General features: G+C 46.0%; 1 protein-coding gene across 1 annotated transcript; it reads right to left on the bottom strand.

The window, feature by feature from the left end:
* Positions 1 to 2,749: 2,749 nt before the first annotated feature.
* LBHD2 (LBH domain containing 2) lies at positions 2,750 to 27,069 on the bottom strand. Its single transcript, XM_069858928.1, has 5 exons — positions 26,966 to 27,069; positions 16,484 to 16,584; positions 12,225 to 12,315; positions 6,832 to 7,033; positions 2,750 to 5,973 (listed from the first exon to the last, which is right to left on the bottom strand). Exons 3-5 carry the CDS (start codon positions 12,312 to 12,314, stop codon positions 5,897 to 5,899), a joined length of 369 nt encoding a protein of 122 aa, XP_069715029.1. The 5' UTR covers position 12,315; positions 16,484 to 16,584; positions 26,966 to 27,069; the 3' UTR covers positions 2,750 to 5,896.
* Between the last annotated feature and the right edge of the window lie 598 nt (positions 27,070 to 27,667).

The raw sequence follows: 27,667 nt of genomic DNA, 5'->3' as shown, positions 1-27,667 counted from the left end.
TAGTGGCTGGACGTGGCTATTAAGAATTAAGAACTGAACCATGCTGCTTCCAGAGCCAGTGTACTCCAATGCTTTGTGGACAGCATTTTTGTGTCTGATTCACTTTGTTCTTCCTCAGCTGTAAATTTAGGGAAAAATGCTAGTTGCCTCCCCCGCACACCCAAACTAGGAGTTAAATACCAGTACCAGTGAAAGAGCACCTGAGTTGCTGGGTTTAATCCTGCTTTAAATTTATTTTGTTCTGCCCCTGTGTTTTCAGTTGTAGTTCTGCACCTGCAAGACCTCATGAGCCTCAAGAGCTAATCCAGGAGGAGGTACGGGGTTGCCAAAGGAAGGTTGAGTTGATGAGATGGGTGCCAGTGTTATTTCTTCCTGCTCAAATCATCATCACTGAATAGCTGGCAGCAACTGTAAATTATTCTTAGGTTTCCAGCACTCTGGTATCTGGAACTTTCCCCGGCTCCTGGGTCTGGCTGCACATCCCAGCAGCATCACAGTTCCAGGGATTTTCATGGCTTCATCGCCTACCAAATAGTAATGCGTGGGGGTACTGTCGTCAGGGGTATGGAAGACATGTGGGTATGTGATAATATTCAACCTATGTTTCATAAATTAAATGACTTATTCATAAAGAGAATTTGTCACACACCAGGAGCCATGCTAAAGCTGAATGCTGGCTTGATTGCAAACATCCATTTAATGGCTGGATTTGCTGCAGTCACGGGTATTTTAAACAGATTTCCTTCGGTGTGTGGGCATGAATTGTCAGGCAGGATGAAAAGATCTTTGTCCTCTCTGTCTTCACCTCCCTGGAGGTCCCTGCTCCTCAGCTCCTGCCCACGCTTCTAGCTGGGCTCAGGGAGAGTCTCCTCCAGGCAAGTCTGCTAAGGTTAGATGTGACATTTTTGTACTATTCATGGGAGAAATGTTGGAGAAAATGGGGGGAATATTTTATCAGTGTTTTTAGAAGAAAATCACAACTTTTTATGTTTCATGTTGGGTCAATTTTTTTTAAAGAGAGAAACCCAGAAACTTTGTTAAAATCCTAGTTCTCCACAATTGAGTGAACTTTAACTTTGCAGATTTACCATCCCTGAAATGTAAAAAACAATGTGTTTTCAAACGTGTGCTCTTTGTTATGGAAGTCATGGCTCCCTGGAGCTGCCAGGGATCACCTTTCTCCTCAAAAGAATCCACACAAATATCAGATTGGGGGAAAAAAGAAAAAAAAAAAAGATGGCAAAACCACAAATTAGGATTGGTTTGATTTAGATATGATATTTTTCATTTTAATGTCATAAAAGCCAGTTTCCACCTCTTATTTGTGGTTTAAATAAAGACTAATTCCACTGAAAATGTTCTTTGCTCCTTTAGATAGGAGTGTCAAGTAGAATATATCTAAAAGAAAGAACTACTAAGCAGATGTCTGATTAAAGATAAATGAAAATGTCTCACAGTATGACAATTGGATAACATTAAATCAACGTGAGGATACAGTGGATTTAAGTTTAAAATAGAAATGTTAGGAGCAAGACAGCAGTTTTCCTATGCTCATCCTATGTAATTAATCACAGATAAAGTCCCTGCCTTCAGTCTCAAGGAAACAGAATGGCCAAGACTCAGCATGGATCTCACAGCACCATAAAATTAGCATCAGCTAAAACTGCATCCCCTGGTGCCATCAGGTAGCACCTGTCGCATCCTTTTGCAGCTGAACACCATATACCATGCAGGAAAACCCCAGGAGGAAGGGATGGCTCATAGGGAGGTGAGAAGGAGGCAGTGTCAGTCCCTTTACGAACCCACCTCCAGGGTAATATATGCCTGGAGAGGCGATTTTCCATGCATGGTGCATGGAAACTCCAGTACTGAGTGACATTAAGCATCAGGTTTGCAAGTGCTGCTTTGCCAAAGCTGAGCCCATTGCTCCCAGCCTGGGATACAGAAAATTTCTCTAACCATGCTGACACCGCCCACCAGTCACAGTCCTGCAGTGGCAGGTCCCTAGCCCAGCTAGGGAGAAACTGGTTCTGACCCCAAGGAAAGCTTTTTGCCATGCTGATACACCCATCTCAGTGAGGAGCAGCTGCTGTTGAACTGTGAAAGTAAGAGGGAGACTCACCCTCCAGTTATCTGAACCTTTGCTTTTTGGTAACGTGACGTTTGGGGGGGAAAATTGGTTGTTCAGTTGGAGATTATCTCTGCCTCTCATCTTCTCTGCCACATGACCCTTTTCTCCCTGCACAGGCTATAGGTTTCCAGTAATGTGAGTTCCTGCTGGGCTCCACAACAGCCTCTTCAGAAAATGTTAAAAAATGTGCATTGCATTAGAAGGTGAAACAAGATGAGCCCACTTGCTCACTGCTACACAAGGCAGGATACCAGCCAGGGCAAAGGGGCCATGCCAAGCAGACGAGCAAGAAAATCCCAAGACAGAAGCAGAGAGCGTGGAGCTGTCTGGTCTAGGAAAGGCTCGAAGGAAAGAGAGAGATGGTAACTGCCATTCATGTAAATCTGAATTTATCTGTGTAGAAGCGTGTGGGATGGAGAACAAGTGCAAGTATTTGCATGCCACAGGGCAAAGGCAGACTTGGAGCAGGCTTCGTTCCCCTCTATTAGCTGTACTAGTCAAGATAGGACTCAGGACAAGAGCTTCACACCACCACAAATAACCCTTTGCATTTTCAAATCAAGACACTGTGGGTACATTGGAAAATGTATCCACAATCAGTCCAGAACAGGCAATCAGTCCAGAATAGGCATTTAATAGGCTAAATGGTGTAATACATCTACAGGACATACAGTAGTTGAGTATTATGTACAGGTGGCATTTTACAAAATTAGAAAGAACTGAAATAGAGCAATATCCAACAATGTCTAAATCCATAAAACTTCCTTTCTTCACTACATGAAATATTCTACAAGCTAGACTAGAAAAATATGACTGTCTTTTTTTTTCCTTTTTAGTTTCTACAAAGCTTTTAATCCAGAAAAAAAATACAAAACAACCATCGATTTTATTAGAGAGACAACACTTGCACACAAACAAATTAAGTGGACATTCATAGACCTGCAAGTTGAATAAATAGGGCTTGTTTGTATAAAACAATTTTCCCTCTATCTTGCCCTCCTATTTTAGGGCCTCTGGCCCATGTTCAGAAAAATAAAAATGGGAGGAGGAGTTTGGCTTTGCGTGTTTGTTAAACTGAGGCCACACAGCTTTAGGAGAAAGCTTTCGTTTTAATCATCCATTTGCTTCAGGTAAAATACTCAAAGGGCACAATGTGAAAGCAGTTAAAGGAAAGAGAGTAATTGGGCTGGAAGGAGGAAAACTGGCCTTTCTATGTGGGCCATGGCTTTACATACTATGACGAAAAAAAGTACAGCTACATAGCGTTTTTTCAGGGTGTACATAGAATTTTGTTGTTTCTTTGGGAAACTTATTTAGGGAAGTGCCATTCGCCTCAGGTGGAAATAGGATAAGAGCTATCCAGAGCAGGAAGGGAGGGAGCATCTGAAAGCAGATAGAGAGCACATAAAATTGGGGGAAGTGTTTGAAACAACGGTTCTTCCTTTTTGAAAAGTGAAAAGTAAATTAAGTGATATGCCTAACGTCATTCCTCATGGAGCTGGGAAGATGCAGATTGAAAGGAAACCACACGGCTAAAAATATGTCGTCATCGTCGTTGTTTTTCCCCCAGAGGTTTGTAAAACTTCTTGATGGTCAATGCAAAAGCAGCATTAAAGAACGCCTCGCATCCCCCTGGCTGCCTTGCCAGCACAGCTTTCTTCCCACCAAGACGGGGAACTCCTCTCACTGCTCATGTGCTACCCAAACACATAGCTTGAGCTTGTTCTTGCTTCGTTGGCTTTACCAGAAAACTGTCACCAGCAAAGGTGGTGACAGGGATGGCAGCCAGATTTAGGAATGGCTCCAAAACCTTCAGTTACCCTGGTGAATTCAGTGCTCTGACCAGAATCCCACTCGTCCAACAAAATAATTCTGTGACACCATAAGTAAGAAAGTCCATATCAAGAAGGCAAAACTGATTGTTATATAGGTTGAGAGACCAAAGTTTAGCTTAAGTATCACATTATACTATACTACACTGTTTATAAAATGGGTTCTAGATCCCAAACACCCCAAATAACGAGCTATAGTTTTGTACATAAATTAATGTTGCTTTGAAGTAAGATAGTCTCTTTCCTTTGTATTAAACATTCATTGCACTGAAGTCTTTGTAAGTAAATATATTAAATTTAGTTGCTAAGAAGATATAAACTTATCTTATTAATACATCTGGCCAGTAAATTTTACCCACCATCACACAACTAAAATTTGCTGTTACAGAAATTCATTACTGGAGAAAAGAAAGCACTTGGAAGTCAACTTAAGGGTTAATGCTGGAAGAAATCCTGTTATTTCATTCCACCTACAGTGAGCAGCTTCTTCCGGCTGCAACATTAATTGGAAGTACAGACCTCATCCAGCCCTACAAAGATGGAGAAAGCCAACTTCATAGCTTATGGGACACTTGTCACTGACACAGCCAAACCCTTTTGAGTACATGCATTACCTGTCTCCACCAACGGTGTCCAAGATTGGTGCTTCTCCTGGGATGGTGGGAGGGAGTCTCTGGGAGGTCCCCATGCAGTAATGGGTTCACCCCTGTGAAAATGGCCCTCAAATCCCAAAAGAAAATCCACTGGAGGCCTGAGGTGTCCAAAAACAGTTGGTCCCACTGTGAGCTCTGGTCTCCAGAAGGTGGCCATGTAACCGAAGCCAAGGGGAAAATGCTTCAGGTGAGGGCAACCCTGGCACCTCGTTCGGACAAGAGGGAAGTGGGTGCATTTACCACCAACTCAGCCCTCCTCTACCACCTCCTGCTGCGGGTGACTTGGGGAGGACCTGGCATCAGGCAAAATTCAGGGCAGGCTTGGGCTGTGCTAAGGAGCTCCTGTCATCCACCCACAACTGCCCAGCTCAGGTCGACAAAGGAACGGTTGGGACTCTGCACCTATGTTATACACAAAACATACTAAAAGTAGAATTGTTACAACTTCTGTTAACAAGATGGGACAAATCCAGCCCTGGTGGAAGTGAGAGCCATCTCATTGGCTTCAATGGAGAGGAGTGTGCATCACACCATGGCTGGACCTGGACCTGAAGAGCACACAAACAGCATGATCCACCCCACCAAGCCTACAACAGACAGCTGCACTCCACAAACACCAGCAAGTAGCTAATCCGCTTTGTCAATGTACAGCAAGAAAGCATTTCTGAAAGGCATCAGCCCTATTGAAAAGGCAGCTTGAGAAAAGGCTGGTTCATCCGAATTTGCACAGGTTACCCAAAGGGAGAGATCTGCTCTGAGCGGCCCTGGGGTGGCAGCCTGGAGGCAAACCTTACACTTGCATCTCTATACAAAAGTTAAAAAATCAAATGGTGACATTATATTACATCTATTGTCCATAATATCACAGTGCTAGTTTTAAATGGCTAAAAACAAGAAAGGTTTTAGATTTAAGACATCCCTCCTGCAAAATTGTAACCTCTTTGTCCTGCTCTTGATACCTGAAATCAGCCTTGCTTCAGAAAAGCTAAATCCAATGAAATGTGCTAATTGAAATTAGGAACACTTTTTTCCTTGATTATCTTGTATTTCCTAACATATCCTGTTGTATCACAAGGAAAATTTAAACAAATAATATAAATCCCAGCCTGAAAATCAAAATGTTAAAAAGAACAGTTCTAAAGCCCAGATGCTTCTTACCAAGTACTAACTAAATAAAACCCTTGCAGATTTAAAAACAAATTACTTCGACAAGTCTTCAGAGTGTGTGAGCTTTCCAACAACATTCACAATGATGTTTCACTTCTGAGGCCATGGAGTCCCTACTCGTCCTCTTCAGTTCTGCTTTCCAGAGTATCTGTACTGTCTTCCACTTCTTGACCTGGATGCACTAAAGTATCTGCAAAGAAATAGTTTGTCAGCATTTATCTCCGCCTACAGGTACAACAGCCTTAATTTGATACCCTGCCCCACCAGGCAGCTGTGGTGCTCATTGTGGTGCTCAGACTTGACATGAGCAATTCAGTCTACTTGCAAACCAGTAGTTAAACCTGGAGTAGGGTATTCTGAGTGCATCACAGCCTGACTTTACAGGGGATGTCATACCTCAGGATGGGTAGTGAGATGAGGTAATGATCCCTCTCATTAAAAGCAGGACAGCCCCCACAGTGGGAGAGCTACCTGCTGTCTGAGTGAAATCTACTCAAAACTCTCACTCCTGAAGACAGAATGAGTCCTTATGTCATTGCACAAAACCAACAGAGTCCATACTGTGCAACCTAGAGGTCAAGTCATAGACTTGGTTCATGCTACTTCTTGAACAATCAAACCCTGTCATTGGCATCACCCAGAAATGCCAACTGGAATAGCAGGTGATTTGACACTTCAATATCAGACCATTTGTCACCACCGCTCTGAAGATATGAGAAGCTGCGTCTTGCTCTCCACCCCGGCTGCTGTCTCTGGGTGGCAAATATTGGTGCACTGAAATGGAAACTGTGTCACTCTTTAAGGGAAAAGGAGAGCACTGAGATGAAAAGAACATAAAGAAATAGACCAGTTCCACACTGGAGTATTCACCATGCCAGGTACACTCCAACAAGCTCATATTTTTAGTCCCTTTCCAGTGCAAGTGTTTCTGGGCAACTTCAAGCACCTACTGTTCTTTGGTACATGGTTAACTTCAATGGAAGGCATAGCCTGAAACAGCAATTTTCCTGTGGGGGAAAAGAAAAAGATGAAAATTACTCATTCAAACCTTCCAGATCCATCTGCTGATGCTGCTGCTGGACACAGGCTCTTTGGTCACCATGAAGACCCTTGTCTTCTGCTGATTTTAGGTCATCAGGAGGCCAGCGCAGCTCCCCACTCTCCACCTCCCCGGATTCGGTTGGCTCCACCACAATCGACGGCAGCCTTTTGGACAGCTTGGGGTATTTCTCACGTGAGTCTGGGAAGGCCTGGTGAGACATGTGGGTACATGCCTGTCAAAGTCCTTCCCAGGGACAAATATTCGGAGCAAGTAGAGAACACATCCTGTTTCAGCATCCTTACTACATCTGACACGCACTCCTGTGTTTACAAAGGGCATGTAGTGATAGGATGAGGGGCAATGGGTATAAACTGGAGTGGGGAAGATTTAGGCTAGACATAAAGAGGAATTTCTTCACCATGAGAGTGGTGAGGCACTAGCACAGGTCACCCAGGGAAGCCGTGGCTGCCCCATCCCTAGAGGTGTTCAAGGCCAGGCTGGACGGGGCCTTGGGCAGCCTGATCCAGTGGGAGGTGTCCCTGCCCATGGCAGAGTGGTTGGAGCTAGATGATCTTTAAGGTCCCTTCCAACCCAAAATATTCAAGGATTCTAGAATTCTATGTCCACCAAAACTCCCCTTCAAACTGGTGCAGGGCAGAAAGCCTGTAAAGGGAAGATTTCAAAAGCAGTTAAATCCAGCTCCTCAGTGGCCAAGTGTGGGAGTCAAGCACACTCTCCTCTACATGAGCTGTTCCTCACTGGACAAAGAACAGACTTTGCTAGCCAGTGTGTTCGGCAGACAATTCCCAGAATCATGGAATCACTAGCTTAGAAAATACTCCCAGGATCATCGAGTCCAACTATTCCTATCAAACACTAAACCATGTCCCTCAGCACCTCATCCACCCGTCCTTTAAACACCTCCAGGGAAGGTGACTCAACCTCCTCCCTGGGCAGCCTGTTCTGGTGCCCAATGACACTTTCCGTGAAAAATTTCCTGATGTCAAGCCTGAACACACCCTGGCAGAGCTTGAGGCCATTCCCCCTTGTCCTGTCCCCTGTCACTTGGGAGAAGAGGCCAGCACCCTCCTCTCCACAACCTCCCTTCAGGTAGTTGTAGAGAGCAATGAGGTCTCCCCTCAGCCTCCTCTTCTCCAGGCTAAACAACCCCAGCTCTCTCAGCCGGTCCTCATGAGGCCTGTTCTCCAGCCCCTTCACCAGCTTTGTTGCTCTTCTCTGGACTCGCTCCAGAGCCTCAACATCCTTCTTGTGGTGAGGGGCCCAGAACTGAACACAGGATTCGAGGAGCGGTCTCACCAGTGCTGAGGACAGGGGGAGAATAACCTCCCTGGACCTGCTGGTCACGCCGTTTCTGATACAAGCCAAGATGCCATTGGCCTTCTTGGCCACCTGGGCCACTGCTGGCTCATGTTCTGTCCCTGTCAACCAACACCCCCAGGTCCTTCTCCTCCAGTCAATTGCCTTGACATGGTTTAGTGTTTGATAGGAATGGCTGGACTCGATGATCTGGTGGGTCTCTTCCAACCTGGTTATTCTATGATTCTATGACTTCTGTGATTCAACATGAATAGTCAAACTGGAGACTTAGGCAACAAAGTTCATTATGTTACTGAACACTCGGGCTTCTGTTCTGGTGCGGGTTTAGTACAAAAACGTCATTGCTGTTATGCTAAGCTATATGGCTGCTGCAGCCCTTCTAGCTGCTGCTCTTTTACTCTGATGGGATATTCATATTTTCCTGTAGCGACAGTTATTAAGAAGCCACAATTCTGCAGAGCTATTTTCTGAAATGTGAAACACTGTGTTTTATGATGCATTCATGCAAAGCAGGAGTGCTCAAAGATCATCTTTACACAGAGGACAGAGCCAGCTATTATTTTCATTTGTCACATTGAAGCTGCAGGTCAAACACTGTGCGGGGATTAGAGCTCAAAGCAGAACTATGTCTTTTTAGAAGGATACTGTAAAGCATAAAAGCGCTTCCTCATTTTCAACAGTGTTAATTCATTTAAATCTCTCAGGCTAATCTGTTTTGTATATGTTTTTTCCCTGTTTTATTTGTTTGTTTGTTTGTTTTGTTTGGGTTGGGTTGGGGTTTTTTTGAGGAAAAATAATTCCAGATCCTCTAAGATGTTAACATAAGACGAACTCTATAGTTGCTTCACTGAAACCTTATCTCCTGGCTTCCCAAACTTCTCTATACCTGCACTAACATGCTGCAAATTTCTCTGTGCTAGCTGACTTATGGGGTTTTTTTTTGTTTTCTTTTGTTTTGTTCTATTTTATTTGTAACAATCAAATCAAGGTGCAGTCTAGGGTACTGAGCTAGGGCTTCAGAGCAAGAACCACCCAGTTTAGCTCCAGACACTGCCACAGGTTTGCTGTGAGCTGGTGGAAACCTCCCCACATATCTGCAATGGGCTCACCACTGAATTGGGGTCTGTGGTTAAACCAAGTGCTGCTGTTACATGAGGCAGTCTCAGCACAGCTCCTGCAATGAGCACAGCCAGAAACACGGGATATTCTCTAACCACCACAAAAGTGGGCGCATCCCCCAGGACATTGCTGGGGATATGAGGTGTCCTAACTCACTGGAATGATTTTCTCCATGGCTTTTGCAGCCTTTCTTCATCCCAGCAGCTGCTCTCTCTAAGAGGTCAGGGTTTAGTTGTCCCACCTGGCACCAGAGCTGGCATAGGGAGCCTTAGTAAGGACAATTCTCTTCCTATGTGTCTGGGAAGCCGCAAGCATATTTTTATTATTGTTGTGATGCCTGTATCCTGCGTGGCTGGAGACAGGAAACGCCGTTACTCCCCATGGAAGTGTTGCAGGGATTCATTACGCTACAAATCTACGTGAAGCTGATAAATATTGTCTATTACTGTTAATGTTGCAAGGTAAGACACAATCAAGAGGATTTTTTTTGTGTGTGAGAAAGCCACTTCGGTGCAACTAGACCAAGTGAATCACTGAAGACAAGCCTTTCTAATGCCTCCCTGAGCTACACTCACATGGGCAAAACTCATGCTGATCCAGCAGTGCTGCTCATGCTGCCTATCAAAAAAGTTCCCCCCAGCTTCCCATTGCACAACCTCCTCCTGAGCTGTTTATAATTTGGAAAGACATTTCCCTGGCAGCTGTTCTGACTGGGAGGAATTTTTAAGAAGTTGCTAATGTGATCCTGCAGTTTCCAAACATGAGACAATGGCAAAATATCCTTGGCCAGGGCAGGTTCAGTGACACCCCTGAGCAGCAGTGCACTCTTCTTCAGACTCAGCTCCCTCAGCTTCCAAGCTCAGCTGCAAAAAAACAGCCGGAAAACTGTGGGCAAATTGCTTTATCTCTCCCCAGAATTGCACGTGCAGGTGACAGTGATCTCTTCCTTCATCTGCTGCTCAGCTTGCTTGGGTGGCAGAGGGCTGCATGACAGCCACCCTGTCCCAAGCCTGCCAGCAACCCCTGGATGGCAGATCCAATACAACAAATTTTCTGCCTTTTCTTCTGCTTCCTTAAGCCCTTAGAAATTACACATACTGATCTAAAAATGTGCTAAGAGACGATTATTACAGCTGCAACAAAATTCAGGAAAGGCACCTGCGCAGTCTCAGCTTGGCTATTTTTATTTGTGTCATTCTCATCTGGCCTCTTCTCACATCAATCACATAATGTTTTTTTTCCACCAAAGTCCTGTATTTACCATGTCCCTCCAGGAATGAGTCAGGACTGGCAGGAAGCAGAGCTGCCTGTCAGTCCTTACTGTGTTTTTCTGCGGAAGCTGGAGTGTGTGATGAGTGGGCAGGAGACTGCAGGAAGAGGACTGGTGTCCTGGCCAGGGTGCTTGAAAGTTGCTGGAAGAAACCTAATTCTCCCGCTGAGTCACAGACTTTGTGCTACCTCTTCAGGTTTTTTCTTTTTTGCTTCAGTTGGCCATCTCTAAAACCTGGATGGTATCATCTTCTCCCAGAGGGGTATGGTAAAGGAGCTAGGGGAAAACCTCTGGAGTGTATGATCAGGGACACCATACAAAGCCATAAGTTCCTTCCAGAACTTAAAGCGGCCCTACAGGAAAGCTGGGCTGGGGCTTTTTATCAGGCAGTGCAGGGATGGGGCGAGAGGTAATGGTTTTAAGCTGAAAGAGGAGAGATTTACATTAGATATTAGGAAGAATTTTTTTCCTGTGAGGGTGGTGAGGATATGGCACAGGTTGCTCAGAGAAGTCTTGGATGCCCCATCCCTGGAGGAGTTCAAGGCCAGGTTGGATGAGGTTTTGAGCAACTTGATCCAGTGGGATGTGTCCCTGCCCATGGCAGAGGAGTTGGAACTGGAAGATCTTTATGGTCCCTTCCAACCTAGACCATCCTCCACAGGCGGAGTCAGAGTTGGAACAGTTCGGACAGTGTACACTAATACAACAACAAAAACTTGGGACTCAGTGAAAAGAGGAAAGAGCATGTTGAAAATGTGCTCTTTGAGTGAACAGCGTTTAGCCTGTGTGGTCGATGAAGCCTGGGAAAACCTATGGTACGCTCTTCAATTGCATACAGACTTTCATTACACACACAAGTGATCTGTAAGAAATTTGCAAAATTCTTCTGACTCTCCTGGCTCCCAGATCTTACATTTGAACCTGCAATAGGCTTCTACTACAGTAGTTTTCTGAGTCTGCTCACTATGATACATCTTGTGTCGAGAAGCAACTCAGGTCCACCGGGACACATTAGGTGGTTTGTTCCCAGCAGTGACACTGAGAATCTTGAGGGCAGCCACAGAGCACAAACTGGGGCACAGGGATTGTCACAAGGAGGGCTTGAGATATCGTGATCTTTCCTGCTGAAAACAGCACTGCAGATGGGTACATGAGTGGGTGTCTGAGACCACCTGGGAACAGAAAATCTCTTGGACCTGCCAGCAAATGGCCTTGACCAGTGCTGCTGCTATGAAGCCACAGCCATTTACATGAATTACATCATCATTTCAGATGGTCTCTTTACAAAAAAAGGAAGCTCCCTCTGATTCTGGAGAACTCTGTTCATTGCAAGAATGGCTGTATAAAAGCTGTAGTACAGTGTTGGCTGGATGCCTTCATCATGCAGTATTTGCTCAGATCTGAACTCTTGATGACAAATACCTTCTTTGCCTGCATCACCACAGGAGCATCCCTGCCGCTGCGCCTTGGAGGCCCAACACTCAACAAAATCCTGCCACCACAAGTCTTACTTTTAAAAACAAAACCTAAGTAGGATCACACATGTATTTCAAGGCTTGTTCTTTGCCAGTTGTGCTCTGCAATTCATCATCTATACGTATGACAGTTACTGGTTGTGTTACATTGCTTTTGAAGCACAACTCGGAATACTTCCCAGTTTTTGTAAACTTACCTGGCTTGAAGAGCCTCCTTCTTCCTCAGGAGTCTGGCTGAGTGCAAATTCCTCCATCACCGGTTCCCGTGTGTTCATCACCTCTGTCATGCTGTGAATATTAAATCAAATTTGTAAATCTCAGCTGTGAGCTTTGTCCCCACAGCTAATTTAACAGAAGACTTTGGATTTTCATACCTGTTACAATAATTGTGTTACAGATTGTCCTTTCTAAATAGCCCCCCTAAAAATTGTTTCCTTGGTCCTCCAATCCAACTGTGCCCCACTTCATGCCATCTTGCAGACGAGGGTCTTGGCCCCAGCTGCCCTCCTCTGGACAGTAGAGAGGACCCTCATAGACTCCCAGAGTCATAAGCAGGAAAATAAGAGCCCTCCTACATACCATATTGTTGCTAATGGATGAGCTCATAAGTTGTGTCTGTGGACCAAAAAATGTTACTCATGGAAATATTAGCCCCGAGTTAAATTTTCATTCTGTTTCTTCATAGCATCTTTAATATTTGCTCTTCTTAGATGTTTATTCCATTTAGTTATGAGCCAGCACTTCTTTTTAAACTGTTAATTCCAGACATACCAGCTGTACTGGTGTCTAAGGGCCAGATTTTCAGTAGCCTTTACTTGCCTGAGTGTTCAGTGAAGTGTCGAGTGGGATTTTCAAACGCATGAGGGAAGGTTTGGCACTTAAACCTCATTTACATCAGGGACTTAAGAACCTAATCTGGTTATGTGCTCATTAAGCATTCCCCTGTGCCATTTGGCACCCAAGGCTCTACAGCATCGGCCCTCGTGCTCTCCTTGTTCTGCTGGGCACTGGGCACCTCGAGCAGAGTGATGAGAGCTGGCCACGGTGAGCTCAGCTCAGCCCATGGCTGGGTGGCTGCGCATTAGGATTTTCCTCACATTTGAGATTTATAGATATAGCATTCTACTGGAAAACTTGAGGATGTCTGAAAACTTCTTAATGCATATTAAATGTGTAGGAGCAAACAGAGCCTGAACCACTCTCTTTGACCTACAGACTAAAGGAGCCACGTTCATCTTGGATGGGAATACATCAGCCCTGGATGCGTTTGGCCCTGGATTTTTCACTCTCCCTAGGTCACTGTCAGCTACAGCAGCTACTGGCTGTCAGAGCCTCCTGCAGCACACAGAATGTAGGTATCCTCAATTACACTGTCCTGCCACAACAAGCACCCCTTTAGGCATGACTAAATGCTGCCATTAATTCTGGTCCTGCTTCACACACAAAAGCCTTCTTTGTAAAGGCTGCTCCTACTGAGAAACGCAAACTAAAACATCTTAAGGATAACTTGTTTCAGGCTTACATTACCAATTACCCCACGAAACTAAATTTTACAATACCTGCAATTACTAGAAAACCCTTCACAATGACTTTAATTAGCTGCAGCACAGAGCAGCGTGATATTGCAGAGACTTTCACTCCCACTACACCATATTTTAAAAAGAGCATGGCAGACCCAGGAGACACTTGAGCTCAGCTGTGGGCCAGGACCCAACTCCATGGGCATCTTGGGGAAAAGCCCTGAAACACCAGCCTTCGACCCAATCAACATTGAATTAAACAGCACACACGCAACAAGAGAGCAGAGCCAGGCTTCAAAATGCAGTAGAAGTCTGAACCAAACACCTGATCTGTGCGACTCCCAGATCGCACAGACTGAATCCTCCCATAGCCACAGCACAGTAGAAGAGGGATTCTGCCTGCTAGGAATAGAGATTTGAGCTCCCTGCCCTTGCTTGGATCTGTACCCCTCCCCAGGGATACCACAAACCACCCAATCAGTAAAATACGTTTATTTTCTGGACACATGCTTTTGTTCCTGCAGCATCTAGCGTGCACCCATGGATGACAACACTGACAGACTGGTGATGTGGAAATGAGAGACCCTGTCCTAGAGCGGTGACCACGGGCCCAGCTATGCCAGCTGTTCCTGCACCCCAAGACAGTCCTGAAAAGGACAGAGCTGTGCCCTTGGACTCTTCCCAGCCAAAAAGCAAAGCAGCACTCCCTCTGTTGCCTTCTCCCTTTGATCACTCCTGGTGCTCATGTAGTTCTTGCCTGTCTTCCCTGTCCTGGTCCTGTTCTTGTCTTGGTCCAAGAGAGACCCTTTTGCATCCCTCCTGCTGACCCTTCAGCATTGCCTCTGCGAATGACTGTGCTGGGCCATAGCAGGACCCCACTCTCCCACTCCAGCTCTTTGGGAAGATTTGATTTGAGGGCTTTCACACCACCTGCTAGCCAGACCCAGCCATGAGCCTGGAGGAGCACAGGACCTGGGTTCTGACCGTGTCTAAGACGAACCTCTTCCTTTTTGGATCCCTTTTGGGATTCAATGCTCCACCCCCAGCTGTCCTGGGTTGCAGGGAATGGGAAATAAGAAATTGTGTGTCAGGCTGGAAATAAAGCTTTGGGGAGGCCAGGGTTTATTAAGTATTCGGCTCGACTACCACAGAGTGGCTACTCACTGCTGTGTGTGCTAGCGGTTGGCCCCTGCTAGCCAGCGGCAGACCGCTGCAGTTTCCCACAGCTGACTGGTTTATTTTAGCAGCCTTTCAATACATACCATGTGTTGAAAACACTTTTGTATCCTTGTTCCATGGGACTTTAGAGATATACATCTACACGTGCACTGTCAAATGTGTCAAATGAGCTCAAAGATGTTGTTAAGACCTCGCGAAATTCTATTATTGAGGAATAATGGGCTCCATGCTTACCTAAGACCACATTTCACCCTGCAGATTATTTCTAAATGACAAAGACAAATGATTCTGGCTAGGGAAATGGTGACAGTCCTGCCAGTGTTACAGCAGATGCCTCAGTGAATCAGCTCCCAAGCTGTTGAAGCCCAGGCCATTTCACAAAATCTGTGCAACTTAAGGGTTTGATTGAATAGAATGGCAGAAGTGATTGTACTTGATGTGTCTCAGAAAAGAACATAGGGCCATGCAATTGGCAAAAGAATTAGGCTGTAACTGGAATAGATTAATTATTCTCAGTCTCCACTTAGAAATGGTAAAGGAAAACAGAAGAATCTATATGGGCTGTGAAAGCAGTGATGTTTCTAACAAGATTAACTAGTTATTTAACATTAAAAATAGCTAGAAGTAAAATAAGTGAGAATGCCACTGCAAATCAGCTCATCTTAAATTTAGAAAACACCTGTAGGACACCACCAAACTGTTTATAAAGCCACAGAAGCTGAAAAGGGCGTTTGGGTGCTACTTAGGGCATTTTTACCTACAATACTATTTATGCGCAGGAGAATTTTTACTTTTCAGGCAGTTTTGATGGAGAAATATTGAACCACTTTTACTGCTGCTTTTATGTGAGAAGTACTTGCATACAACAGAAGAGTGACTGACACAAACACGTCATTATAAGAACTGTATCTCTTGTAAATTTGGTCTTGCATTCATTTTATGTAGGGTAGGTGCTGTTATCACCAGTGATATACAGTAGCCATAGTGATGCATAACAAGGCAATAAATAGCATTTACAAACAAAGAATAAACTCTTTTCTGATAGATGAGTCACCAACTCTGAACCTACAAATTCTTGTAGCAGTGAATTAAGAGATGCATTTACTTCCCCTACATTTAATTAAGCTCAAATATACCAATTAGGGGGGAAAAGCAAAATATCTTCTGTGCAAATCCTACATTTAGAGAAGATTGTCTTAAATGCAACTGCTACAGTTGGAGGACCACGCTATCCTGATCTTTTTCCATGGGCACAGAACAAATGCACATCCCACTTTCTGCTGTTGGTGATGGCACTAACAAGGTCAGCAACATACAGAGCAAGATATAGGTTGACAAGTGCTAAACCACTTACCATGAAAAAGTGCTCAGAAAGAGTACACACATTTTTATTTTAGTTTTTGAACAGGGGGCGAAACCAACTCGTAACATTCCTAGTGGCAAAACAGTATTTGATTGAGGATCCAAACCCATGAAGCGCTTAGGAGGCTATGGAAAACAGGCAAGTTGTGTGATGTAAGCAAAGATTTCTGAGGCAAATCCACATTTTATGGGACAGGATGAGCTATGGTTGGGAGTAGGTGTTACCTGAAGCAAGGATCAGCCTGGAGGACTCTCAGACATGCATCGTACAGAGGCCTGATCCTGTTCTCACCTCACCAAGCAGGATGGGCAGCAAAGGGGATGCCCAGCCAGAGGACAAGACTCTGGGGGAATAAATGGCAAGTACAGGGCAATGGAAGAAGAAGGCATGTTACCTTCAATCACATCAACAGATGTCGCTTCAGAAACCTGTCCTTGTTGCAGATGTTCACGTCGTTGCTGATATGTCGTGCAAACTCTCAAATCCTAAAAGTACCTGACAGAGACAATACAACAGAGTCAGAACATGCAACCAAAACACTGGCAGCAACCTGTGTGAAAGCACGTTACTGAAAACTTGCTGCAGAAACTCCTACTGTGAAAGTCCATAGAATTTTCTACACCAGATGGGATTTGATCTTGCTAAGGATGCAGCTTGTAGCATCCCTAGTGAATTACTGAGGTAAGTAAGGTTCCAAACCTACCCAAAGCTCTTAGCTGAGCTACCTTGCAATCTGACTCTTTTCATGATGATAAACTGTATTCCTAGCGTAAGCTACGTAAAACCTGCTGAAAGTGGGACACACTGAAATTCTTCCATGCAAGAATTCTAATGATATTTAGAATCATAGAATCATAGATTCATAGAATAACCAGGTTGGAAGAGACCCACCGGATCATCGAGTCCAATCATTCCTATCAAACACTAAACCATGCCCCTTAGCACCTCATCCACCCGTGCCTTAAACACTTCCAGGGAAGGTGACTCAACCGCCTCCCTGGGCAGCCTCTGCCAGTGCCCAATGACCCTTTCTGTGAAGAATTTTTTCCTAATGTCCAGCCTAAATCTCCCCTGGCGGAGCTTGAGGCCATTCCCTCTTGTCCTGTCCCCTGTCACTTGGGAGAAGAGGCCAGCACCCTCCTCTCTACAACCTCCTTTCAGGTAGTTGTAGAGAGCAATGAGGTCTCCCCTCAGCCTCCTCTTCTCCAGGCTAAACAACCCCAGCTCTCTCAGCCACTCCTCGTAAGACCTGTTCTCCAGCCCCCTCACCAGCTTTGTTGCTCTTCTCTGGACTCACTCCAGAAAAATAGAAAATAGAAAATAAGAAAATAAAAAAGTACACCCTTATTTGGCAAGGTCAGCGTGCTCACTGAGGCACAGTTCAAAACATCAAAGAATGAGATTGCTGCTGAAGAAGCTACTGGTCAAGACACAAAGGAGACAAATTAGGCTGAAAGAAGGATAACTTAGAACTACCTTACTCTACATTTCTTACAGATGGCACAAGATAAGCGATTTTTGCAAAGGCTTAGTCCAAACTGAAAGTAATACTTTGAATGGTATCAGGGTGGAGGAGTGTGCTGCGCAGAGGTAAGGATCCCACGAGTTCAAAGAGTGACTCGCTAATTTCTTATGATTACGGTGTCAGAGAGTCTTAGCTGAAGAGCTTGAGAAGTTACAGTGCTGAAATACAGTCAGTATCTCGGCCAAAAATGATTTTCTGAGAAATTTGTTTAGTCCTACAGCTTGCCAAATATGTATTCATGCCAGCCACAGCTATTTCCTTGGATGGGAAAAAGGTGTTTTCAGTGAAGTGAATGACACTAGTGTATATATTTTATACCATCCAGTGACTTGGATTCCACCCCAAGTGATTAAACAAATCTACCTCTGGAGGCCTTCCTACCAAGATTTATAACAGTGGATTAACTGCACACTGATTTTATTCAAGAGCAGTGACAGAGGAAAAATTGTATGTTGCATTCAGGGGTTTCTTCTCATGCCACAGGCCATGCTTATTGCAAAGCAGGGAAGCTGGAAATCACATCTCCATCCCCAGGATTCAGTTCAGAAGGTTTAATTCTTGTCTGGCAATTTTCGTTCCCAACCAATGATCAAACCAACTTCAGAGAGGCTAATGTTTTGTCCCTTAAAAATTCATTACTACACTCACTGCTTGTCCCTTGTATGGAAATCAGAGAGCATCCGATACCAGGCTATCTGATACTCTAAGAATGATTTTTTTATCCCACTACACATAACAAAATCGCTGCTATTAAACCCATGAAAATTCAGCAAGAATTCATCTACCTTCAATCTCTCCTTTGGAAAAGACTGGATGTAATAAGAACAGTTATTACACTAAGTCACCTCTCACTAAGAAACCAAATGGTATAAGAGATAATGAACTAGTTACCACATGGCCACTGGTTGGAATCCAAGCCAGGCCACTTGCTATTTAGAGCATCTTCAGATGTCTGGATAGTGGCATATAAGAATCCACGCATTACTGAATGAATTAAAACCACATTCATTGTTTTTCCGGTCTCAGCAAAGGAGTTCTGGCTTGAACTGACCCAAGATAAATCTTTTCTCCAAAGCTTTGGGAAACTCGGTACTACAGTGGTTTAAGAGGGCACATCAGTCCCTGGGGCTCAGCTACTGAAAGCCGTAATTGAATAGGAAATCACTTGAGGACTGAAATGTTGAAGAACTCCTTCTCCAAGACTCACAAAGCCATACTTAAAACCAGAAAAAACTTCTCCTCATCAAGATCGTTGAAGACTTCAGTGATTCCAGTATGAAAAGCTACTGGAATGTATTTATTCTCTAAAAAGGAAATACTCACTTTATCTACCTAATAGATGAGATTATCTTCCTTGGCTGGCACTAGAGGAAACTTAAAATAATACCCTGCCTTCTACAATACTGTTTAGTCTTTTAAAAACAAGACACAGCTACTAAGACCATGTACCGAGCCTTTACTGTGACGAAAACAGTATGGAAATCACTCTAGTGAAGCCTTTCTCTGCTTATATCTTCTTGTCTCTTCTTATTTTACCTAGTTCTGCTGATTAGTCCAGCTTGCAACCCACTTGCTCAATGTGCTCTCTCCCGATCTACCCCTCTTCCATTTCCCAAACTAACCCGCCCTCCTTTGCCTCAGTTTGATAACCACCTTCTTCTCTGGCTCCAGGAGCACCAACACAGCTGGACAGCCCCTCTTGCTTTATCTCTCTGAGAGAAACCCAAAACCCACAGATGACCTGAAGTGGATCAGCTGTGCATCAGCCGGGCACCACGTTATTACCTTGTCCTCCTCCCTTCCCCAGGCAGCAGTGGGTACATGTGCTGCTGTTAACAGTGACTGAGAAGTCTCAGGTCTCTGACCTGTGACACTGGCTGGCCACCCTTACACTGGACTTAGGGAGCCCTGCTACACTTCCCAGTAAAGAACAATCGATTTAGGAACTACTGCAATGAGCTGGTCCTGCTCTGCCTCTTCAGGAGTCACACCACCAAGAAAAGTGTGAGGAGATACAACTAAGAGGGTGATAGAAGAACTAGCTCCACTAGTGAGACCAAGCTTTTTGCTCAGATCAAGGGATCCCCACATATCACCCCACACAAATGGATGAATTTCCACCTGTTCTGCTTGGCATGGGCCAAAAGCCCAGGCATCAAAACACGTTCCCTGGGCTTCTGTCCCACTTTGGAAAGTATCTGAAGTATGTTGTGTATTTGGAGTTTCTACACCACGAGGACACAGTCTGTCCTAACAGGATGGTCTCACCACCCACAAGAGGACAACCAGCATCAGGGAACAGAAGGAAAATGTTACACAGCAATTCTGGCCAGTTGGGTGTGGGGGAAGCCCAACCTGACTGTCTCTCCTGGGTCATGATTGGCCATACCGTGTGTTGGAAGGACTCCACCATGCATGGCAGTGGAGGCCTTTCCATGGGATAAATCCATCACAAATTGAAAAGTAGATGTTTTTAAGGCAAGAGTGCTTTTTCAGCAATACAGAAATAGGAACCATCCATGGGGTGCAATCCTAGCAGTCTGCCAATTGTCCATTCGACAAAGGAGCCTCCCATTTCAGAGGGCCCAAGCCCCAAACGCTTCCCTGGGAGACAGCAGCACCTTCAATATCAGGTAACTTTCATTCTGAGATGTGTCCTGCTCTGAAAGCATCACCCCTTCTCTCCCAGCTGTCCCAGTATTGGAGACAACTGCATGGCAGAGGGTGACCTGACCTCGGGTGCCAGGTCTTCTCCTCGAATAGCGGGATTGCGGGACAGCCTCCTCCCTCCTCCCCTCTCAGGCTTCCCAAGTTAATCATTCCACCACTAAACACTCATGGAATTTTTATGATGACAGCCTAACAATATCACATTGAAGGTGTTTCTTGAAACAAGTAAGAGCAGATAGGCAGCAGAAATTGGCCTTAAACCACTGCTCTGTGTGCAAATTTATCATTTTTCCGGCACCACAGAAATGGGATCCCTCCCCTTCTTATTTCAATGGGACAATCGCAGGGACTTTACCAGCCTCATATTTAAATTTCTGGAGAGGTGTCCGCAATGCGACTCTGCAGGCTCAGTTTTGAATGCGGGAGGACTGCAAACGCTAAGCTCTGGGAGCTTGCCCACCCAATTGCAGTGCACGTGTGGTTCCCACTGATTTCAGATAGTGCCTCAAACAAACCAGGAGTTCAGCCCTGGGTATCCTGTCCGCACTGCTTCACTCCACTAAAGCCTCTGGATAAATGCTAACTTTTCTTCATTCAAGGAGTCTAGTGTTTGTGTGCGCTACAGAAAGAACCCCCTGTTATTGATTACAAGAAAACTGGGACAGGACGTGCATAACAATGGTGTTAGGCAGGAGAAGCAATGGCCTAATGCTTCATTTTTGCAAAGTGGAAAATTTCAACCAGGCACAGCAAACCCTGCTCAGCAATTCCCAATAAACAGACAAGTCCAAGGAATGTTTTCACCCAGAAGAAGAAAGCATGCCTTATTAGGACTAATTCGCTGCAGCAGACTGGGCTGTCCATTCATCCTGGGCAGGTGCACAGGCATCTAGAACAGAGCTGTGGTGGTTGTGGCAGAGGGAACCATGAAGGGGTCGCTCACACGGTACCAGAATGTGCATGTCCCTGCAAGGACACGTGTCAGTCAGCATTTTCTACAGCCAGGTGCTCCTGTGGATCCAACACTTCTATGCCTTGGTCTTACGTTACTATCCCAGGAGGATGGAGCTATGGATTACTCTTTGAAGCGCTTCAGGTCACATAGGTGGCCTGGGCAATCCAGAAGCAGAACCACGCCAGGTATCTCTGCTGAGGGTGTGACGCTGGTACAGCAGCTTGACACAACTGGTTACCTCAGTGACACCCTGCAGCCTCCCTATTTCCATGAGTGCCTATGGAGCTCAGCTTTTGGATACTGTAGATGGGAACTTGGACAGCTTCTTTGTTTTCCCTGATTGCACATTTGTAACGGATGCGTTTTACGAAGTGTTGTGGGTTCCATGGGACTAGTGAAATGTAAATTATCACATGGACCACAGAAGATAAATGCGTGCATGTATGAACTCCTATTTAAGCCTCCCACTTCTTTTTGGATGCAAATCTCTTCCCCAAGCAACTGAGAAAAGTGTGATATGTGTCAGAGTCTGGAGATTAGAGATCTGTTCTGTTCCCTCGTTTCAGAAGCTCTTGTCTTCAGCCACCCACACAGTACTTGAGTTCTGCTCTCCACAGGCCAAAGCTGCCTTCCTCTCCTCAGCGGCAAGCGCTCTGCAAAAGATGTCGATCTCTCTCAGAGAGCAGCGCAATGAAATGACTGTCGATGTGGAGGAGCAGGCATTTCAGCATGAGACACAGCACATAGTTTGGGAGAGTGAAAAGGGGTAGGAGGCTGCTATTTCCAGACCACGCTGCCTCTCGCCACTCACTTCACATGGAGCTGCAGTTTTCACTCTTCCTGCTCCAAAGAAGCTATTGGGGTAAATATTGCTCTGTGGAATTTCTCAAACACTCATCTGTGGACTAGCAACTCTAGAAAACAAAGGCTTGCAAAGGGCATAGTACTGGCAGATCACACAAACTCAGCTTCCTTGATTCCTGATGCTGCACACTGGGGCACTGGGGACTCGTTGCTCTTCTTGCATCCCCAGGTTCTGAAACATCATGACTACATACAAACCTCAGCTTCCAGTGCGTTGTAGTTGTCCAAGTTCCTACTAGCCCTGTTTCTGAAAAGGACCTAGAAACTAAACTCATAAATGTTCAAAGAAGGAAAAAGAACTAAAATTTGCCTGTATTTAACTACCACAATTTTTAAAGCAATCTCAGGATTTGGGGGCGATTTAACTCAAAGTTTGTCACAAATGATGTTTGCAATGCTGCTCGCTATCGGTGCTTCCTTGGTGAGTTTTTTCTTTTTTCCTTCTCTTTTTCCTGGCTGCTTTAGAGAAGCTAAGCTTTTCCAGATCTTTGATCTCAGCACTAAACCACCCATACTTCCTCGCAGAAGATGCCACAAGGGATAGGTAAAGCAAGGGAGGAGAGCCAGGCAGCCAGCCAGGATGTTGGGAGATAGGGATGAGTAGCAGGCAGCCAGGAAGCATGTGTGGATCAGCGGAGGGAGGAAGAAGTAGAGCAGATGGGAAGAATGACTAAGCCAGCTCTTCTGAATGCTGATAGACCTCAGTATCATGGAAATCTCCACAGAGTCCTCATAGAACCGTGTGCCAAGAGAAACTTTGGATTTATTTTTTTTAACATCGTATTCAGCAGCTAATTGATGTGAGAGGACCTCATTAAGAAAACAGCCCCATCAAAATTAGAGATAAGCCTCAACAAGCTGTTAAATGTTTTTAGAAGTATCTCTTCTGGTACTCACTGTGCAAATACTCTCTCATCCAAGAACTTGCTTTTGGGATCGGAAATGCCTGTGCTGAGCAAACAATTTCTGAGCTCTGCTCACGCAATGAACCTTTCATTGGCTTCAGTTTCTCAAAAAACCTTACAAAGCCAGCACCTTAGAAATAAGTACACCATTCCTTCTAGCCCAGAGCAACTGTTACTAAAGGGTCTCAGAACAAAATGGTTTTGTTTCTGGCATCTTCTCTCATCCCTCAATTTCATGTCACGATTTTCCCTTACCTAACAGCACCCATGGGCATTGGTGACAGATGGAAACTGCTTCCTGAGCTTCTTTCTACTATTTCATAGGTATTTCTGGACGGTCCTGAATACAGGCCACAGTCCCACAAGCAGATGAGTGGGGAAAAAAAGTGTCTTAAAACATCAACAAAACAGGTAATTGTTAGATGGAAATGCCATGAGAAATGGATTGCCTTTCTGGCACGGTGAAAGAATGTTCCAGGTAGTTTATCACACTGGGCTCGTTTCTAGGTAGCAGAATAGGATAAGAGATTAGGTATGGTTCACTAGAACAGTATTTACTTAAAAGATAAGCTAGTCCTTTCCTTGTAACTTTGGGGAAATTGGAATACAGTGCCATTAGTGCTCTAATGTGATGCAATATTGAAGATTTAGTAGAGAATTTAGTAAACCAAACACAGCAAAAATGTTAGATTTTAAAAACAAGCAAACGCAAACCTGCCAAACACCCCTAAGAAAACAAAGACCATGAGAAGATTTTTAATGTTCCCTATTGGCAGCTAGCAGCATAACCATAGGCGTCACTACATCACAACCTAACACCAGAGACGAAGCTGATTTTCTCTAGGAAGTAAAAACTCTGTCATCTGAATTGAATTTCCGAGTGTGGGAAGTTGCCCCAGCCTGAGGTGGAGGATATGAGAACACTGTGTGCTGTCACAGTCGGGATGGGCACGATGGAGGGCGAGGACAACACACAGCTAAAAATAAAGAAATTATTTAAAAAAAAAAAAAAAAGCAGTATGCTTTTTTTATTTTAATGAGTCATTAATGCTGAAAACAGATATGCATTAATAGGGCTGTGAGTCTTCCTGCCAACCAATTAACAAGCACCTTCCGGACCTAGAGGTCTTCTAAATATTTACACACGTGCAGTTTAGGCACATGTATGTCAAAGACAGATCTCAGCTGAAAATTCAGGTGGTCTCAACAGGCTTGGACTATTCTCTCCCAGTCCTATGCAGACATGAATACTACTCTGTGGCAAATGCTGCAGGATCAGTCAGGGCACCCTGATAAGAGCATGGGCTTGTCCTGCTGCACCACAGCTTCTTCAGATGATGGTACTGGTCATGTTCTCTCCAAGTTGTGAAATAGAGCTGATCTCAGCCCCTAGAGACTTGCAATCAAGGAGGCATAGAGACCGAAACAGGCAGCTGAGATAAGGTTTTAAAGGACCTGTCAGTATCAATCCCTCTTTTTCATTCTACCTGGTTGTTATTGGTTTGCAGTTTTCCTGGGTCAGCAATGAAGTCTTCCTTTGAATATGGAAAACATAGGAAATTGATTAATTTACAGATTTTTCCAGAGAAGATACACCTGTCAGAGGAGCAAAGAGAAGGGCTGTTGCTGAGAGGCAGATGCTGGTTTCCTTGAAGTCACAGCAAGGCTCCTCCTGCCTTACATGATGTAGGATCTGCCCTGGCTTGAGGCTTTTCTGATTGACCCTTCCAAAACAGACAGATGTGGTTAAATAGGCTGAAATGCAGGGGCTTTATTTCAGAAATGAGAGAGAAGGAGCAATTTCAGCCAATGATACTGTGGGGTTGATACCAGAGCTATGCAAAAGCCTGTTGCTTAATACAAAGAGATCATTGTGAGAAGGGAGGGAAAGTAGTAACTATATCTGCACATTCATTTCTTCTGCTAAAGTAATATACCAGAGATGTCGGAGGAAATTCCACTTGATTGACAAATTGTCAGGCTAGATCAGGAAAGCAAGGAAACCAGGTCAAGTCATTCCCTGTTTGCTTGTTTTCTCACTGTAATCATAATGTTGACTGTGAAAATATTTTTTAAATGGAATATTAATTATTGAAATCCTGAGCTGTGAGTTGGATTCTTTTTCGGGCACAAAATTTGCTGTTCATTAAATCTAAGAGATGGAAAACACTGGCTTGAGCCTGGTTAAGTGTAGGCAGATTTCCTCACTTCACCTTAATTTTCAGGCTACTCATAAGGAGGCATTGTGCAAAGAGCCACGCTCCAGGCGTGAACACCAACTTCAGGGTCCTTCAATGAGCACTGAACCTATAGCCAGGAGGGCTTCCTTCACCCTACCGCTGACTATACAACTGCAGTAAAGATTTCAGTCAGGAAAAGACTAATGGAAACAAATTTCTCTCTGTATATTGCTGATTGTGGCTTGAGGGGTTAATGCTACAGTCTAACCTAACGCCCCTCTGCAACTGTAGCTATATTCAGAGATCCACAAACCCTGCTCTATCCCAGATGAAAAGAAAATTTTTGTGGTATGTTCATTTGGCAGTAGGAAAATATTCACACCCCTTGCTCAGAGCAAAACATAGTCCTCATTTACAGAGCAAAGTAGTTTCTTTCTTTCTCTCCAAGTAATCATATGTGTGGTGTTTGCTATCTGATGGGAAAAGCAGGATTTCAGGGTTCTTTTACCCAATTCAGCTAGGCTGCAAGCAAAAGCATCATTGTCTCGAACTTGTGCTTTGTTACCCGCTTCCTTGCCTCAAAAGTCTCTTTGAAAAAAAAAAAAAATGGAATAAACGAACAGCTGAGGTGATCACAGACCACAAACCAACAGCTCCCTCAGCGCCCTGCTCATTCATGGGGATTCCTCCACACAGCCCTTTCGGTTGCTGAACAAGTTGGTTTAGTTTTTTTTAAGGAGAACACAGTTTTCAGTGAATTCTTTTTAACATCCTTGAGTCTAACAAATAAGGACCTGGAGAAACAAGGCAACGCAGAGGTGCACTTTCTGCCTTTCCTTCTTCCGCAACTCCCCACAGCCAGGCGTGAAAGTGAAGCACTTTTTCCCAGCTCCCGTACCCCTCTCCCTCCCGCATGATCCTGGTCCGCTTCCCTCCTGCAGGGTCCCCCACTGCTCCACACCGCACCACACAGCCCTGCACCGCATCGCCCCGCTGCCCCGGCATCCCATCGCCCCGCTGCCACCCGCATTCTATCCCTCTGCTGTCCCCCGCACCCTATCACTCCGCTGCCCCCTGCATCCCATCGCTCCGCTGCTCACCACATCGCTCCACTGTCCCCCGCATCCCATCGCTCCGCTGCCCCCCACATCGCATCACTCCGCTGCCCCTGCACCCCATCACTCTGCTGTCCCCCGCATCCCATTGCCCCACTGCCCCCCACATCCCATTGCTCTGATGTCCCACACGTCCCATCGCTCTGCTGCCTCCCGCATCCCATTGCGGTGCTGCCTCCTGCACCCCATCGCTCCAGTACTTGCCGCATCCCATCGCTCTGTTACCTCCCGCATCCCGTCGCCCCGCTGCCCCCCACATCGCATCACTCCACCGCCCCCTGCATCCCATCACTCTGATGTCCCACACATCCCATCGCTCCGCTTCTCCCCGCAGGGTCCGCCCCGCACAGCCCCGCATCCCATCGCTCCGCTGCCCCCCGCCCCGCACTCCCCGTCCCGCTCCTCTCTATTGCCCCGCACCTCATCACTCCGCTGCCCCCTTCACACCGCACGACCCCGCACCTCCCCTCTGCCCCCCCCGCACCGCACGGCTCCACCGCTCCTCGCACCGCTCCGCTGCCCCTACGCGGCTCCGCTGCCCCTGGACCGCTCCGCTCCTCTCCGCCCCGGCTCCGCCGCGTCCCGTCTCCCCCCAAGCGCAGCGCTGACAGGTGGCGGCTGTTCCCCGGGCCCCCCCCGTCCCGGTCCCGGTCCCGGCTCACCGGCGGGGCGGGCGAGGCGAGGGGCAGCCGCCCGCCGCCCGAGCACGGCGGCAGAGGGGAGCGGCGGCTCCTCAGCGCATCCTCCCGGGCCGGGCGCTGCCACCGCCGCCGCGGCGCCTCCCCGCCCGCCCGCCGGCCCCGCCGCCGCGGGGAAACCCCTCCCCGAACTGGCGGGGGGGGGAGCGGCAGCCCCGGCAGCGCGGACCGGGGGGCTCCCGACCCCGCCCCGGGGCCGCCCCGGCGGGGGAAGCGGCGAGTTCAGGAGGACAGACACCCGAAGTGAGGGGCGCGGTGGGGCTGGGCTGCTGGAGAGCCTCACGCACGTCATGGAATTGTAGAGTAGTTTGGGTTGGAAGGGGCCTTAAAGATCATCCAGTTCCAAGCCCCCGGCCACCAGATCAGGCTGCTCAAAGCTTCATCCAATCTGGCCCTGAACACCTCCAGGGATGGGGCAGCCACAGCCTCCCTGGGCAACCTGTGCCAGCACCTCACCGCTCTCATAGTGAAGAAATCGTTCCTCATGTCTAGTCTAAATCTGCCCCTCTCCAGTTTATACCCATTGCCCCTCATCCTACCACTACAAGTAAACGGTCCCTCTCCAGCTTTCTTGTAGCCCCGTCCAGGTACTAGAAGGTCACCATAAGGTCTCCCTGGTGCCTCCTCTTCTCCACGCTGAACAAGCCCAACTCTCTCAGCCTGTCC

This window comes from Phaenicophaeus curvirostris, chromosome 5 (genome assembly GCF_032191515.1).
Source record: "Phaenicophaeus curvirostris isolate KB17595 chromosome 5, BPBGC_Pcur_1.0, whole genome shotgun sequence".
NCBI classification, from domain to species: Eukaryota; Metazoa; Chordata; class Aves; order Cuculiformes; family Cuculidae; genus Phaenicophaeus; species Phaenicophaeus curvirostris.
Note: the sequence above shows the minus strand (reverse complement) of the source record. Positions and strands in the feature narration are given on the sequence as shown.